This window comes from Lutjanus erythropterus, chromosome 4 (genome assembly GCF_056507025.1).
Source record: "Lutjanus erythropterus isolate fLutEry1 chromosome 4, fLutEry1.hap2, whole genome shotgun sequence".
NCBI lineage: Eukaryota > Metazoa > Chordata > Actinopteri > Lutjaniformes > Lutjanidae > Lutjanus > Lutjanus erythropterus.
The window spans coordinates 43,939,383-43,953,696 of NC_139320.1; the positions used below are offsets into that span (position 1 = coordinate 43,939,383).

The 14,314-nt window shown below is 39.7% G+C and overlaps 1 protein-coding gene across 1 annotated transcript in view; it reads left to right on the forward strand.

Annotated features, from left to right (window-relative positions):
• The first annotated feature begins 956 nt into the window (after positions 1-956).
• The window catches only part of nox4 (NADPH oxidase 4), a 33,185-nt gene continuing 19,827 nt past the window's right edge, over positions 957-14,314 (forward strand). The window contains exons 1-5 of the mRNA XM_084716630.1: positions 957-1,358; positions 2,184-2,279; positions 10,399-10,509; positions 11,316-11,400; positions 14,100-14,197. Of these exons, the coding sequence (XP_084572756.1) occupies positions 1,302-1,358; positions 2,184-2,279; positions 10,399-10,509; positions 11,316-11,400; positions 14,100-14,197 (447 nt within the window). The 5' untranslated portion in view covers positions 957-1,301. The remainder of the gene's footprint in view (positions 1,359-2,183; positions 2,280-10,398; positions 10,510-11,315; positions 11,401-14,099; positions 14,198-14,314) is intronic.

The window sequence follows — 14,314 nt, forward strand, 5'->3', positions numbered from 1 at the left end:
AGGATCAGCTACCATCGTTCAATGTTTCCAGTACTTGGATTAAAGGTGACAGTGTCTGTCTCCGGCTGGTTCTCAAAAAAATGCAAAAAACCCCCACTGCATTTCAGCCACACAGCCATTTTTTGTTCTGTTTTTATTCTCAGAATTTCGACTTTTTTAATCAAATAATTTCGACTTTTTATCTCATAATTTCGACGTTTTTTTTTTTTTTAACACAATGCACAATACGTTTATATAAATAGATTTGTTAAATTACCCTTATGGGCTGTGAATGACCAGAAGGATCTGTAAGGCTTGCTGCACATGTAAAAATAGTGTTAAGTTAAAGCTGCTTCAAGGAACTTTCATATTTTGTTGACTTTGTAGGCCCCAAGTGGACAAGTGACGGTGTTTCCACCGTAACAGGTACAGAACACAACACCAAAAATAAAATCATCCAAAGAAAAAGCTCCTCTTGTCTTTTTTCTTAACTGGCTGAAGAACTACTCACTGTACCTTTGACTGTGAAAATGTAAACACTGGCTGTTCATCTAATTTGAGGGAGAATCCGACCCGGTGCAGGCGATAAAAATAGATAAACTGAGATAGTTTAAAAAAATCCATCTTAAATTACCATCAGGACTGGATTTTATTATTAGTGTTAACTGCACACCAAACTCACTAATTTCAATGCACAGTATCAATCAATCAATCTATAATTCGGATTTAAGTTGTGGTTGCAAAATGCCCATTTGTAACACCTTATAAAGGGTGCCTTATAACGAGTGCACCCTCAGTTCTTAATAAACGTCATAGGTGAAAGACATCAGCGCGCTTCGTCAGTCCGCTTCACTGGCACGCTGGTCTGTGGCGCCCTCTAGTGACAGAGAGAGGTAGTGCGGAGCGGTGGAGCGATGTTTATTCATTGTTCTCCTGTCTGTCTGTTGGTTAACTTTATTCACTCCAGTGTCATTTTCACCCCAGATGTTTCGGCCGCTCGTTTAACGCGCGGGCCAGCGGTGAGGTGAGCTGACGTGAACTGAGGAGACAGAGGGAGGGATGCGGTCGTGTTTCAGACGGAGACTTGTGGGGGGATGAAAAGTCAAAATGCGCTCAGCGCAGACGGGAGCGGCATAACGGAGGAGTGCGGGGAGGGAGGACGGAGCAGAGGAGCAGAGGAGCAGACACCGGCCGGTCTGCTGCACACAGACAGACACAGAGAGAGAGAGACAGAGCTGCCGGGAGGACGAACCTTCACCTCAGACACACCGCGGCTACAGTTGCTGAAAAGTTTGGGCAGCTGCTGAGACCGTGAAGGCATCATGGTTGTGTCGATGCGGAGCTGGGTCGCCAACGAGGGAGGAAAGCACTTAGTTCTGGTGGGGAAACTTTTGTCAAGAGACGCTTGAAAGCTGTTGGCTCCACTCACATCGGGGGCTGGTGGTGGATTTGTTTGTTTTACCTGTGGATGAGCTGTTCTAACACGTTTTTTTTTTCCCCAAGACAGCTTGCAAATTCTGTTGACGAAGTTCTGTACCAACTTCCATCCTGAGGAAAATCACTGACACAGACACTAAATGAATTGACTCAGTTTGTCAGTGCTCAATAGAGAGGTTATTGCATGCATACAGCCCAGCACAACAATCCAATGCCAAGGAAGTACATTTTGTTGAAAGAGTTAATGTAAACTATTTCAATGATTAATCGATTATTAATTGATTGTTAAATTATTTGCCAACATTTTTGATAATCATTTAATCATTTTGAGTATTCTTCAATTAAAAAAATGTCCAAATTATCTGATGTCAGCTTCTCAAATGTGAATATTTTCAAGTTTCATTATTCTTGTTTGACAGTGTATAATAGAATATCATCATCTTGGGCTTTGGACAACAGTGGTCAACATTTTTCACATTTATTTATTTATTTATTTTTTAATTTTATGGACCAAACCAGGAGTCGATTACTAACTGATTAATTGAGAAAGTAATCGATACATTAAGCAATGATGAAAATAACCGTTAGTTGCAACCCTAAAATCCTGATATATGAAATGTAAATGTACAAGGTATACCAGTTAACTGCCTTTAGTCCAACAAAAACATTAGAGATGCTGTTTTTATCTTACTTTGATTTGTTGACAACAGCCTGATAATGAACATAGAGCTGCAGCTGTAACTGCTGTACATCCTGTGCCTGTGCAGATGCTGTGGCTGGGACTGAACACCTGGCTGTTCCTGAAGACCTACCTGCTGTACTCCACTGGACAGCAGTATCACTACCTCTACAAAATGCTCGGGGTAAGACACGTTCACATGCTGCACACTGCATTTACGTATATATACATATATATATATGTATATATATATATATATATACACACACATATATGTATTATTTTCCTTCTGTGTCCCAATAATTAAAGTCAATGCTGATGGCATGGCTGAGTTCTCCTGCTTGAATGCCTTGAATAAGTACTTGGATTTTTTTCTAGTACTTTCAGTACCATGATATGTTAGTATTTTATTGTTTCTAAACCTGTGGTATTGAAAAAGTATTGATACTTGATTCTTTCGACAACCTTATTTCCTGTATTCAGTGATGTCACAGTGATGTAATTGGTGCCAAGGTAGAACTACGGGCTATTTTAGCTTGAATTTCTTGCCCAGTCTTGCATGCTAGATGTTTTTTTTTGTCACCTTATGCTAAGTTTTGGCCAACAACGGAATCAGAAGCTCTCGCGCTCCACATCCCAGTGCATGTAGGCGCTGCCAGCACGACTCTGCAAGCAGGAGCTCTTAGCTCTCTTGGTCAATGTAGCAGCACTGAGGACTTTATTGCTTTAGCTGACTACATTTAACATCAACTGTTGACATCAGAGAGTTGACGTCAACATGAAAAGTGCCAAATTTTCCCTGTAATTCACGGCTGAGTTCACACATAATATGATATTCAGTGTTACATACTGAACTGCCTACTTTTCTTATCGTTTAATTGACTCAAACAAGGCTACTTTTAGTTACAATCACTGGAGTGTTATCTTTGTCTAAAGATCAGCTGTCAAAGACACTAGATGAGGCTCTTAAGAATAGACTGTCATAGTAGTTTTGTCCAGGACTCAACATTAAGGATTGCCTACTTGCCAAGAAAAAATGCCAAGACAGGCAAGTAAATCTGGCAACTCACTTGCCCAAACCAGGCAAGCGGTAAAAAATAATTAAACTATTAAACCGTTTTGATAATCAGTTAATCATTTAAGTAATTTTTCATGCAAAAATGACAGAAAATCTGTTTTCGGCCTCTCAAATATGGAAATTTACAGCTTTTCTTCATTTATTATTATATTATACTGAATATCTTTGGATTTATCTTATCTCTTAAAGACTGAAAAACTGCCATAAACATTTTTCACTATTTTCTAACATTTAGTAGATGTTGCAGCTCTAGAACACAACAATGAAGTTTAGCCCAGTGTTTGTTGTTATAAAATAACTGCTAATAAACCAGTTTGTACAAGGGGGAAAGAAAAATTGACTTCATGACAGCAAAACCACATAAAAAACATAATTGTTGAACCCTGCATGTCACAGCAGGAAATGTTCATTTTCTGCTATGACATGTCAACATGTCTGTTGTGAAAAAGGCCTGAAATTACCTATTTTTTCTGGATAGTTACTATATTTAACCTCCACCATTTATTTGTCTGCGTGCACATTACTTTCTGCTAACAGTAACACAGTGCAATTTGCCACATTTTATACGTGCAAAAATTACAGTTGTGTGAAACTGTACCTCGATGGGTTGATACAAAATGACAGTGCTTCAGGAGAGTCAGAAATCTCCTCAGTAAACTAATGAATGTCTCTTCTAGTTGTTAGTAAGAGGGTGAGCAAGGCAGTGATTTTGGACACAGCATTATTTGTGAGATTACATGTAATTTTATAGGCCTCTTAATGCACCTACACACCTGTGGTCCACTCATACAGGTGTTTTCACTTATTATGCTTGATCAGATCTATACTCAGGACTGTGTGTGTGTGTGTGTGTATGCAGTGTGTGTGCTGCACTGACTCACCATGCTTTAAGCTCTGATTGTGTACGAAGAGACTCATATGGAGTCTAACAGCAGACATATTGACATGAAATACTAACACAGGTGTTACCAATGATTCTAATTAAGTTTTCATTACATTAAGGTCAAATTGAGTTACGATGCTGCTGTTGTGCATGTTGACTCACTGGAAAGGCTCTGCTACACTAAATGGAACGAGACAGCAATTAGTATTATTAGTAACACCTGTGTTTACTTGACTGTTTCATATCAATGCGGTTGCAGTGAGAAAGGTCAGTTGTTGACAAAAAAACGTTTGAAAACTCATGGAGTTGGATGTTCAGATGGAGGGAAACCAATAAATAGCATCTTTTAACTTCTTTAAAAGCTACTTTTCCGGAAAAGGAAGCGGTCATAAGGAGTAATAACTGCATTAGTCAAAGAGAACAACATTCAGCATTCACCAAATCTTTGCTGGTTGCATCATGCATTCTAGTGACTTTCCTGATGACAGTAACCAGACTGTAAGTTTTCATCTCTATTAAAATCTGATTTTGAAGAAACCTGCTGCTTCTGGCTTCAGAAGCTTCTATTTATATCCCAGGAGCAGGCTTTGTGATGGATGGTCGACTTTCACGTGCAGGTTTAATGAATCTGAGTTGTGACTTTAAACTCTGTCACACGTTGGCCGGTCTGTGACGGCCAGTAGTGACATGATTCAGGGCATCCAGCGACACGACACACACACACAGAATCATGAATTTGGTTTTGGTGATTGTTGACTCGTGAGCGTTGGTGTAATTGTTGTCACAAGTTCATGTTGGTTTCTCTGAGTGTGTGTTGGATGCATACTTGTTCCAGTGAAAATGTTCCTTGATAATCACAAATACCACTGACATTACTGTTCAGTCACGTTTAAGCTCAGACACGGTCTGTTGTTCCACCAGATATTTGCTCCCTAATGTTTAAGACATGTGTTTGTATTAACAGTTGCTGGCTTCTTTACTGTTTCTGTTACACATATGGAAATTCCCCTGCTGTTAATTTGGTTGGCTCAGTAGTGCAGGATGTGGAATTAGCACCATTTGTTTGTTCTTGCACGTGACTTCATGTATGATAAATTAAGTAATTTGATAAATTAAGTATTTTGTAATTGGTTGCAGTAATGCAAAGTTAATTGTGGATCTCATCTCACTGCATAGCCAGCAACTTTATGGTCTGAGCAAGCTAGCTGCTGGGTGTTCGACATAGTTACACAACGCTGCAAATGAATTCATGCAGTTTGACCATTTCTTTTTCACATATAGCTATGTCATTGCTTTCAAGACCTGTCCATCAACTATTACAGCTGGTCTATGACTCTTGTTATGTAGTTGGCTTCAAATTAAGCTTAACATTCACACAGTTTCTTATTTAACATCCCTCAATATTACAACATTAGTCTGACATAGTGGTGTCACAATTTTCCAAAGCCACAATTCAATTTGACTTTTCATTTTTGGGTCACAATTCAATTCAGTTTCTCAATTTATGCACTGATCGCCATGCCACTGTTAGACTACAGAGTGTCATCTTTGTAAAGGTCAACAGGTCATTGGTTTTATGCTCTGACAACTGTCATTATTTTCAAATTTGAAAAGAAAAGGAAAAAGAATGTATTATAACAACTGTGATATAATGGCCGCTACGCTACACAAGAAAAAACTTACCGGGAAAATCACTGATTCTGCCTTTGATTTTGATTATTGCTACTGAAATCTTATTCTGATAATATTGAAATTGTGATGCTGAGAATCCACCATGGTCCTGGACTGTGCTAGTAGTCACATTAGCCACTTGATATTGCTAACGCCAAGTTCAACAGGTTATCCTACGAAATAAAAGCTGAATTAACATAAAAAATAGCTAAACTTACAGCTTCCAAATTTAAAGTCACAGACGGCTAGTACTGATGCTTGATGCTGGCCCTCGTATTGGTTGTTGAGATTTTTTTAAACATTGATTTGTTCATTTAAGAAGCACTGAAGTATAAAACAAGAAGGAAAAAAAGGAAAAAAAAACAGTTTTTGCAGTTTTTCATCACTGCCTGCACTTGTCAGTAGTGTGGTGTCTCAAAATTGTGGTTAATGCGACAACCCTAGTTTCACATTGGTTAATTCCAGCTGAACAACCCTTTTGCTTAAACATAAAAGTACTCTCCAGTTGTGACAACTTAGTGGAAGCAAGGACACGTTAGCCCTGCTCCCAGTTTTCTCTCTATTTGTATTCTTATATGTGCCATTACTTTGAAGAAAATAAGTTTTGTCAGCACATGTAAAGCATGTTGATAACAGTAATACATCCTTCTGACTCATCAGGACTCAGTGGATACATACAATAACCCAGCGGCTTTAAAACATACTCAATAAATGAAAAAAATACAGTATGAAAACCGGTTGAATGGGAGATGTGTGTTGTAGGAAATAAGAGTAGAAATAAGATGTGGCAGTGAGCAGCATGTGTGAGCTGTTCATGCACAGCCTGTACAGTGGGAGGCACAAGAGAGAGACGGGCAAGTGTGGGCACGCCGCTGGCTTTGACTGAATGTCTTACCAGAGGGCTTAAGTTTATGGGTGCGTGCGTATCTGCACGTGTGTGTGTGTGTTTGTGTGTGTGTGCTTGTGTGTGCACATGCAAGGTGGAGATGTATTTCAAAGCTTTAATGCTGCTGGGGGGAATTTAGATTTGACTTCAAAAAGCATCTTATCTCATTTACCTGTATGGTACAGCGCATGTGTGCGTTTGTGTGTGTGTGTCTCTGTGTGTGTGTCTCTGTGCGTGTGTCTGTGTGTGTGTTCGGGGTGTTGGGGATGTACAGAGAGGAGGATATCAGATCTCCTGCTTGTGGTTTTGCCATCAGCTGCTTTTCTATGGGAAGCTGTGTTGAGTGAATGTGTGTGGGAAGTTTCTAAAGGGTAAAGGTATCAGACTTTTAAGTAGTTGACCTTGTGTTGACCTTGACTTACTATATGTAGAGTCTCACTTTGATTCTCAATTTTCAGACGCCCTGCAGTTTGCCTTGTACTTCTATCTTTTTCAGTCAGTCGTACAGCAAATTGTGGTTCTTCATGTCAGAGTGGACTATAGGTGGATTATTGTCTAACCAGTTACAACTAATTCTTGACCAGTTGTATATTACGAAAGCATGTAAATTAGTAAGCTCACTGGTGACAGGGTTTGGTAATTATATGTTTTTAGTTAAATTCCTAGTTAAAGCAGCTGTAATCAAGTTTTTAAATATTAGTAATGTATCAAATGACAGTGTGAAAGGGGTTGCTTGTAGTGATGAGCCTTCAGAGAATTATCACCTGAAACTGCAGCTCATCTTGGCTTAATGGAGCTTAATACTGTTGTTCAGCTCATTGCTGTCCAGTCCACAACTTATCTGTTTTGCTTTCGAACTGCAGAGACAATAAGTGATTAGCATGAGGAGTCTAAAGGGCTGTCAACACCAAAAAACAATAACTTCTATAACTAACTACTACAACTCTAAAAATATTGTTGCTCTAAAGTTGCTTTAAAAGTTGCTCTAGTTCAGGTTAATGGCAGAGTTCATATTGCAACTTCATATTTGCGGGGTGCCATTCCCTTGAGTTAGAATTATTTTTAAAAGGTTATTTTTTATAGTTATAGTTTTTGGTGTGGATGACCTTTAATAGAAATATTGATAGAAATGAATATACACAATTCTCAGAAACACTTTTTTTGTTTATGTTTACTGTTGAGATGACATAAAAAACTAAACTTTTCAACTTAGAATTTATGCATATGGTGGTGTGTTCTGTATACATGACAGTTTTGCCAAAATTAGATAAAAAAAAAAAGCAATATATCACCTTGCTTACAGTTTTGCAAAATATCACAGTGTATTTAATTGTAACTCCATGTGGTATCATATTGCCAGGTTCTTGCCACACATCTCCAGTAGCTTGTGAACATAGTGCAGCATTTTGCTGCTCCATCGGGACGTGGTGGAGACCAAAAGCAGAGGTAAAAGTAGAGTGAATATTAGACTAATGGGGCTTTTCCATTGGCACTTTTGGCTGCACTGAGTTGAACTATGCTACGCTAATTTCCATTTCCATTACCTAGAATCCAGTCGGACTAAAATGAACCTGACCCGCCTCTAAAGGAGTTGCGGTGACCTCTCATTGACTGTGGCCAACCTGTGACAACATCCCCAAAGATGTTTCTTAAGGGAAAGAATTAATAGGAAATTTAGTTTTTAATTTGTCATTTTACAGTTGATCGACTTGAGCTAAGCGTCATCAGTGAAAAGACACACATTCAAGCTGGTAACCCTGTTGTACTGGAGATGCAGGTGGCCCGAAAAAGCAATTATTGCAGGTTAAACTAATTAGGTTCAAGGAAAACTGAACGCAACCACTGAATTAAGACATGAGGACATATATTTGTCATATACATTCAACTCCGATGACTAATTCTGTGCACGCTGTAGGCTACAATAGGAGTATGGAAAGTTTAAGGGTCATTGATAATAACAGACCACAGCTGCAGTTCTTTGTAAAGCACCAAACTACAAATTTCAATAGCCTTCTTTAAAGTCTAGTGGTGAAAGTTTAACACTGAAAAGATTTTGGGGTGGAGTAGCTCTTAAAATGTTGGACTATAGTTTCACACATGACCTGTCTCTTGCTCTCTCTGATCCACTCACTCACCTTCATCTCTCAGTTATTTCGGTTTCTTAGGGATAATCAGAAGAGACGGCACCAGCAGTGCTCGCAGACGCTGCCAAGAAAATGTTTAAATGTGCTGAGTTTATTAGACCCCTACGTACCTCCAGTGTTTCCGCATGAAAACGGCTTTGATTATTCAGCTGTAGCTTGAGATGCCTAACGCCAGATTACATAGCCGAATCCCCCCCTTGTCACTTCAGGTAAACTGCACTCTTTTCATCCTGGTGTTAGGTGTGTATCAGCCAGAGAGGATGCTCTGAGATGTAGTAGAAATGTATCATTTACATTTATTCATTTGATGGACGCTTTTGTACAAAATGATGTACAAATGAGGTACAATTCAAGCCACAGTACATCGAGGAGAAGCTCTTGAGAATAAGTGCCTCAGTACTCAATTTCATGTTCCAGCTGAGACAGGTGCCACAAGACGCAGGTGCAGAAAATAACATACAGGTGCCTAGAAAATAACAAATTTTATCTTTAGAAAGAGGATTGAGAGATCGAGAAGGAGAAAGAACACATTTGGTGAGTGGTTTTCAAAGCAGTTTTTGAGACAGAAAGAGATCTCCTGCCTTGACTAGTTGTCGAGGCATGTTCACAGGGGTGTTGTGGGGGCTAAACCCAAGAAAACTCAATTTACCCACCTCTTTGAAACGAGGTTGAGTTTACTCACCTATTTTCAGATGAACTGTATCAACAAGGGTGGTAAAATACAGTTTGTCTACACAGTTTACCAACCTCTGTATTTAACACTACACCCCTGCATTGCATAGTAATAACATAGTTTAAGTAATGTTAGCTTATTGCTTTGCATACACAAGTGCCTACTGCAGAGGCTGGTGTTGGGGTGGTGGGAGTAGTAAGGTTAGAAGAAAAATGGAGGAAAAGTGTGAATTTGATCATGAATTTAGTCTATAATGGAGGCATTATTTTCCAAGGAAAAAGCATGCCAGTCTAAATTCAGATTGTGTCTTATACTATATTCATTACACCATGCAATTTACTTCATAATGATGAGTTAAAGCAAAAAAAAGTTGTCATCTTCAACTTTAATATGTGCAGCAACGTGCATGATAAGAGGTAGATCTGTGTATCATCAGCATAGCAATGGTTGCAACAACTATGTGAGTGGATAATCAGACTAAGGCAGGTTGTGTATATTGAGAAGAGAAGGGGACCAAACACCGATCCCTGTGGCACCCCAGTGGAAAGAAATCACTGCTTGGACTCTTCTTGTAATGACACAATCTATGATCACCCTGTGAATTAGGACTTCTTTTAAAGGATGTTTTGAATTAACTTATAAACTAAATAGGTTTCTGTTTGTTCTAATCCTAACAAAACTTAAGTGCTCCATTTAATGGACGGACGGGCGCCTAAAGGAGAACCATTCCTAGTTCTCCAAGGACAAAGATGGATTTAACTAACCCTGTGTGGCAGGGAAGTCATGCCTCAAATTCTCAGTGCACACACTGAATACTCCAAATCTGAATAGGAAAACCTTGGAAGTGTGTATCTTAATCTGCCAGACCCATTTGCGTCCGCAGAATTGGTCTACATTTCAGCAACCTGCCTAACATTGTGTGTGTGTGTGTGTGTGTGTGTGTGTGTGTGTGTGTGTGTCTTTCCCAGTTGGGGTTGTGCATTAGCAGGGCGTCTGCGTCTGTGCTGAACCTGAACTGCAGCTTGGTGCTGTTGCCCATGTGTCGCTCCCTGCTCACCTTTGTACGAGGAACACACACGGTGAGTAAGAGACTGAGGGGGTGAGGAAAGAGGGAGGAAAGAGAGAGATTGGAGGAACAGCAGAGTGATTAATGGGATAGGGCTGCAATGATTAGGTGATTAATTAACTAGTCAATCGAAAGAAAGTTATTTGCCAACTGTTTGGGTGATTAATTAATTGTTTCAGTAGTTTTTCAAGAAAATGTCAAACATTTGCTGGTTCCAGCTTCTTAGATGTAACAGTTTGTTGCTTTTCTTTGTCATTTATGACAGTAAATATCAGTCTTTGGGTTTTCAACTGTTGGTTGGACAAAAGAAGCAATTTGAAGGCTGCACTTTGGGCTCTGGGAAATTTTGCTGAGCGTTTTTCGCAGATTTATAGACTGAATGATTATTTGGTGTTCAACCACTGAGAAACATAATAAAAGAGGACTGAGGGTTTGAATTTCCTGTTTTAATTCAAAACAGCAAATTGATTATAAGTTAGAAATGTCAACAGCTGTTATTAATTTTCTATTCTTCAAAATATATAAACTAAAGTCACAAAGATAGAGAGAACTGGTTTTTGCTCATGTCAGATGTTAAATAGTAGGATTTATGAGAGACAATTGAATGAGGGATTCTTTCAAAAAATATGGTGATCTAGTTATTATTTATGTATTTTTTATGGAAATGAACTACTGGAACATGCTGTTTTCCTTTAGGTGAATTAGTGAGATTTTGATGTAAAAATGCAAGAAAACTTATAATTTGGTGCATCATTGGTAAAGATCCCCAGCCACAAAGATAATACTGCTCTCTGTGTTGTAACACACACACTCCTGCAGGTATCGAGCAGAAAGACTCGCAGACTGCTTGACAAGAGCAAGACCTTTCATGTGGCCTGTGGAGTTGCCATCTGCATCTTCTCTGGTAAAAACTGGTCACTAATCACCGCGGCTCATATGTCTTCATGTGTCACCACTGTGTGTGTGTCAGTGTGTGTTTGTTAAGTGTGGATAAATGGATTGAGGCTGGCTCAGCATTCCTGGCGTACCAGCTGTGATGTCCGTCCAGCTGGTCGTGTGTGTTTTTGCTGTCTAGTTGTGTGTGTGTGTGTGTGTTGTTGCTCTTGCGAGTCTCCTCTCATGACATCATGGGAGCTACCAGCAGCTGTGTGTCTTCCTCTTATCCATTCATGTCTGAGCGGCCTGGCTTCATATCAGCCCAGTAACACGTGACTCTCTTTTTCTCACGAAAAAGACGAGCTAAGTCTAGCCACCTACATGCTACATGCTGTGTGCGTCTCCTCGTCTCCTCGAGCTCCTGTTCTGTTGGCTAGTGACACTTATTGTGCCCTGTAGGGACAAAGCATTTTGTTGTCCACCCATACCAAGTAGATTTAGCAATATATGAAAGCTTTACATATCACCAGGGACCTCTGAATTCAAATGTTCAACGACTTAACGGATTTCTGCTCCACGACATGGCATGAAGGAGATGGTGACAGAATTGATTTTGAAAGCATTCTTTAGCTATTTAATACTGAGGGAATCAAAAGAGATGATCTTAGCAACATAGGTTAAGATACCCTGGATTTACTCTCTTTTCAAACTCCACAAACACTAGATACTACATACAGTAATATACATACATTCAATATAGAGTGAAATAGAGTTAAATGATTATAATAGAGGAATAGGGGGGATAAACAAACAAGAGTTTTGTGATGCTATTATGTTGACCTTTATTTCACTTTAATTTCACTTCACTTCAATTTAACTGAACTTTTTTCAGATTTTGTAGAGGGGCATGCCAGAAAAAGTTTGGGAACTAATGGTTAAGTGTTAGTGTTAGTATTAGGAGATGGTTTTCTTGTTTTAGTCGTATCTGTGTTTTATTGTTTTGTATTGATTGGCCTCCTGTTTCCTGTTTCTTGGCAAGGTCATCATTGTAAATGATGGTCGGTTCTCACTTGAATGTCTGGTTAAGTAAAGATAAAATACATTTTAAAAACGGATGTTCCTGTTGACCAATTTGCGTGTTGATCATACTTGAAATTTAATTTAGACTAGTCAACTAGCCTAAAAATAAGAAGACACTCAAAAGAGACGGTCAAAATTGAGCCCAGATTAAGGTTAACAACAAGGTTAAGCATTGTCTGAAAAAAGTATTGCGTGTATTAAGAGACATTTCAAACAGTCAGCTTTTCAGACCGAGCAAGATATCAGTGTCTGTGGGTAAACAATGTCATATTGGTTTGCAGAGCGTGGCAAATCAAGCACCGCCAGCCTGTTCTTCTTGGAGGTTAACATCCATATGCCTGTGATGCATTGCTCCAGTCAAGTGGTTGGCTTATTCATACACAGCCTACACAACCTTATTTTCATTTCCTAGATCAAAATATCGACAAACCATGTTGGTTTTAGGAGATATCAACTGTCCCGCCGTCCGTTTTCCACATTGCTGGATTACAACATCCAGCCATTTGTGCATGGAGAGGGGGGATGGATTGTACTTCACTTGTACTTTGGGTGCCAACTAGCAAAGGCAGTAATGTTTAATTGTTTAGCTGGCTAATCATGCACACCCCTAGATAGCATGCTAACATTTGCTACACAAAGTACAGCTGAAGCTGATGGGAAAGTCCATCATGTAGACAGTTTTGTACTAGTCCACCCAAAGTTATTATTCATTCATCTGGCCAACATGGATATCTGGGCCAGATGTCATGACAGTCCATAGTTAATAGTTTCACTTAATACCAGAAATGTCAAACTCATGGTGGGCCTGGAAGTCAGATGGATTCATCCTCTTGGGACCCTGAATGTCTGAACAAAGGTTTCATGGCTGTTCAATAGTTATTGAGATATTTGAGTCTGGAACAAAAAGGTGGACTGTCGCCATATATAGAGCCAGTAGGACAATAGAAATAAAAGAATTGCAAAACCTGGCATTTGTTGTCTACCATTACATCATCTCTAAGCTAACTTACCGTTAACTTGTCAACCCTACACACACACACACACACACACACACACACACACACACACACACACACGCACACACACGCACACACCCATCCCCTCCCTTATAATCGCAAGTTCCAAAGTTCTGAGACAACAAATGACAATGAAGAAAGAGAGATAGCAGGGATACGAGAGAGACATAGACTGAGAGAAGAAAGAGAGAGAGGGGGTAGAGGGGTGGGAAGCAGTGGGAGTGAGAGAGGATGTGAGTGAGAAAAAAAGGACCCTTGTGTCTCATGATTACGCCCTCTAATTCCATCAGCTGTCGAAGGGCTGCATGGTTCGTCTGTGATGTCAGGGAGTGAGTGTGTGTGTGTGTGTGTGTGTGTGTGTGTGTGTGTGTGTGTGTGTGTGTGTGTGTGTGTGTGTGTGTGTGTGTATGTGTGTGTGTGTGTGTGGGTGAGTCAGGAGGATGTTTTGCTGACTTTCTGCTGAATTGACAAAGAAATGTTTGTATGAGTGTCCTCTAGCAGTTCGTTTTGACCTTTATAATTAAGTTTGCGTGTGTTTGAAGCAGATGAGATGTTCTCCGTGTCTGCTGGTGTCTGCTCAAAAATGTGCGCTTCAAATCAGCATTGCGTAACTCTTTCTCTTCTCCTGTAGTCGTGCACGTGTCTGCTCACCTGGTGAATGTCGTCAACTTCAGTGTGAGCTACTCAGACGACTTCCCTGCTCTCAATTTGGCTCGCTACAGAGGAGAGGTGAGACACAAACACACCCACATTTGTACTTTACACTTGTGAGGACCCTCACTGACTTGACCTTAACCATCATGATGATGTGTCTAATCTCAAAATCTTTCCTTAAACCTCAAGGCT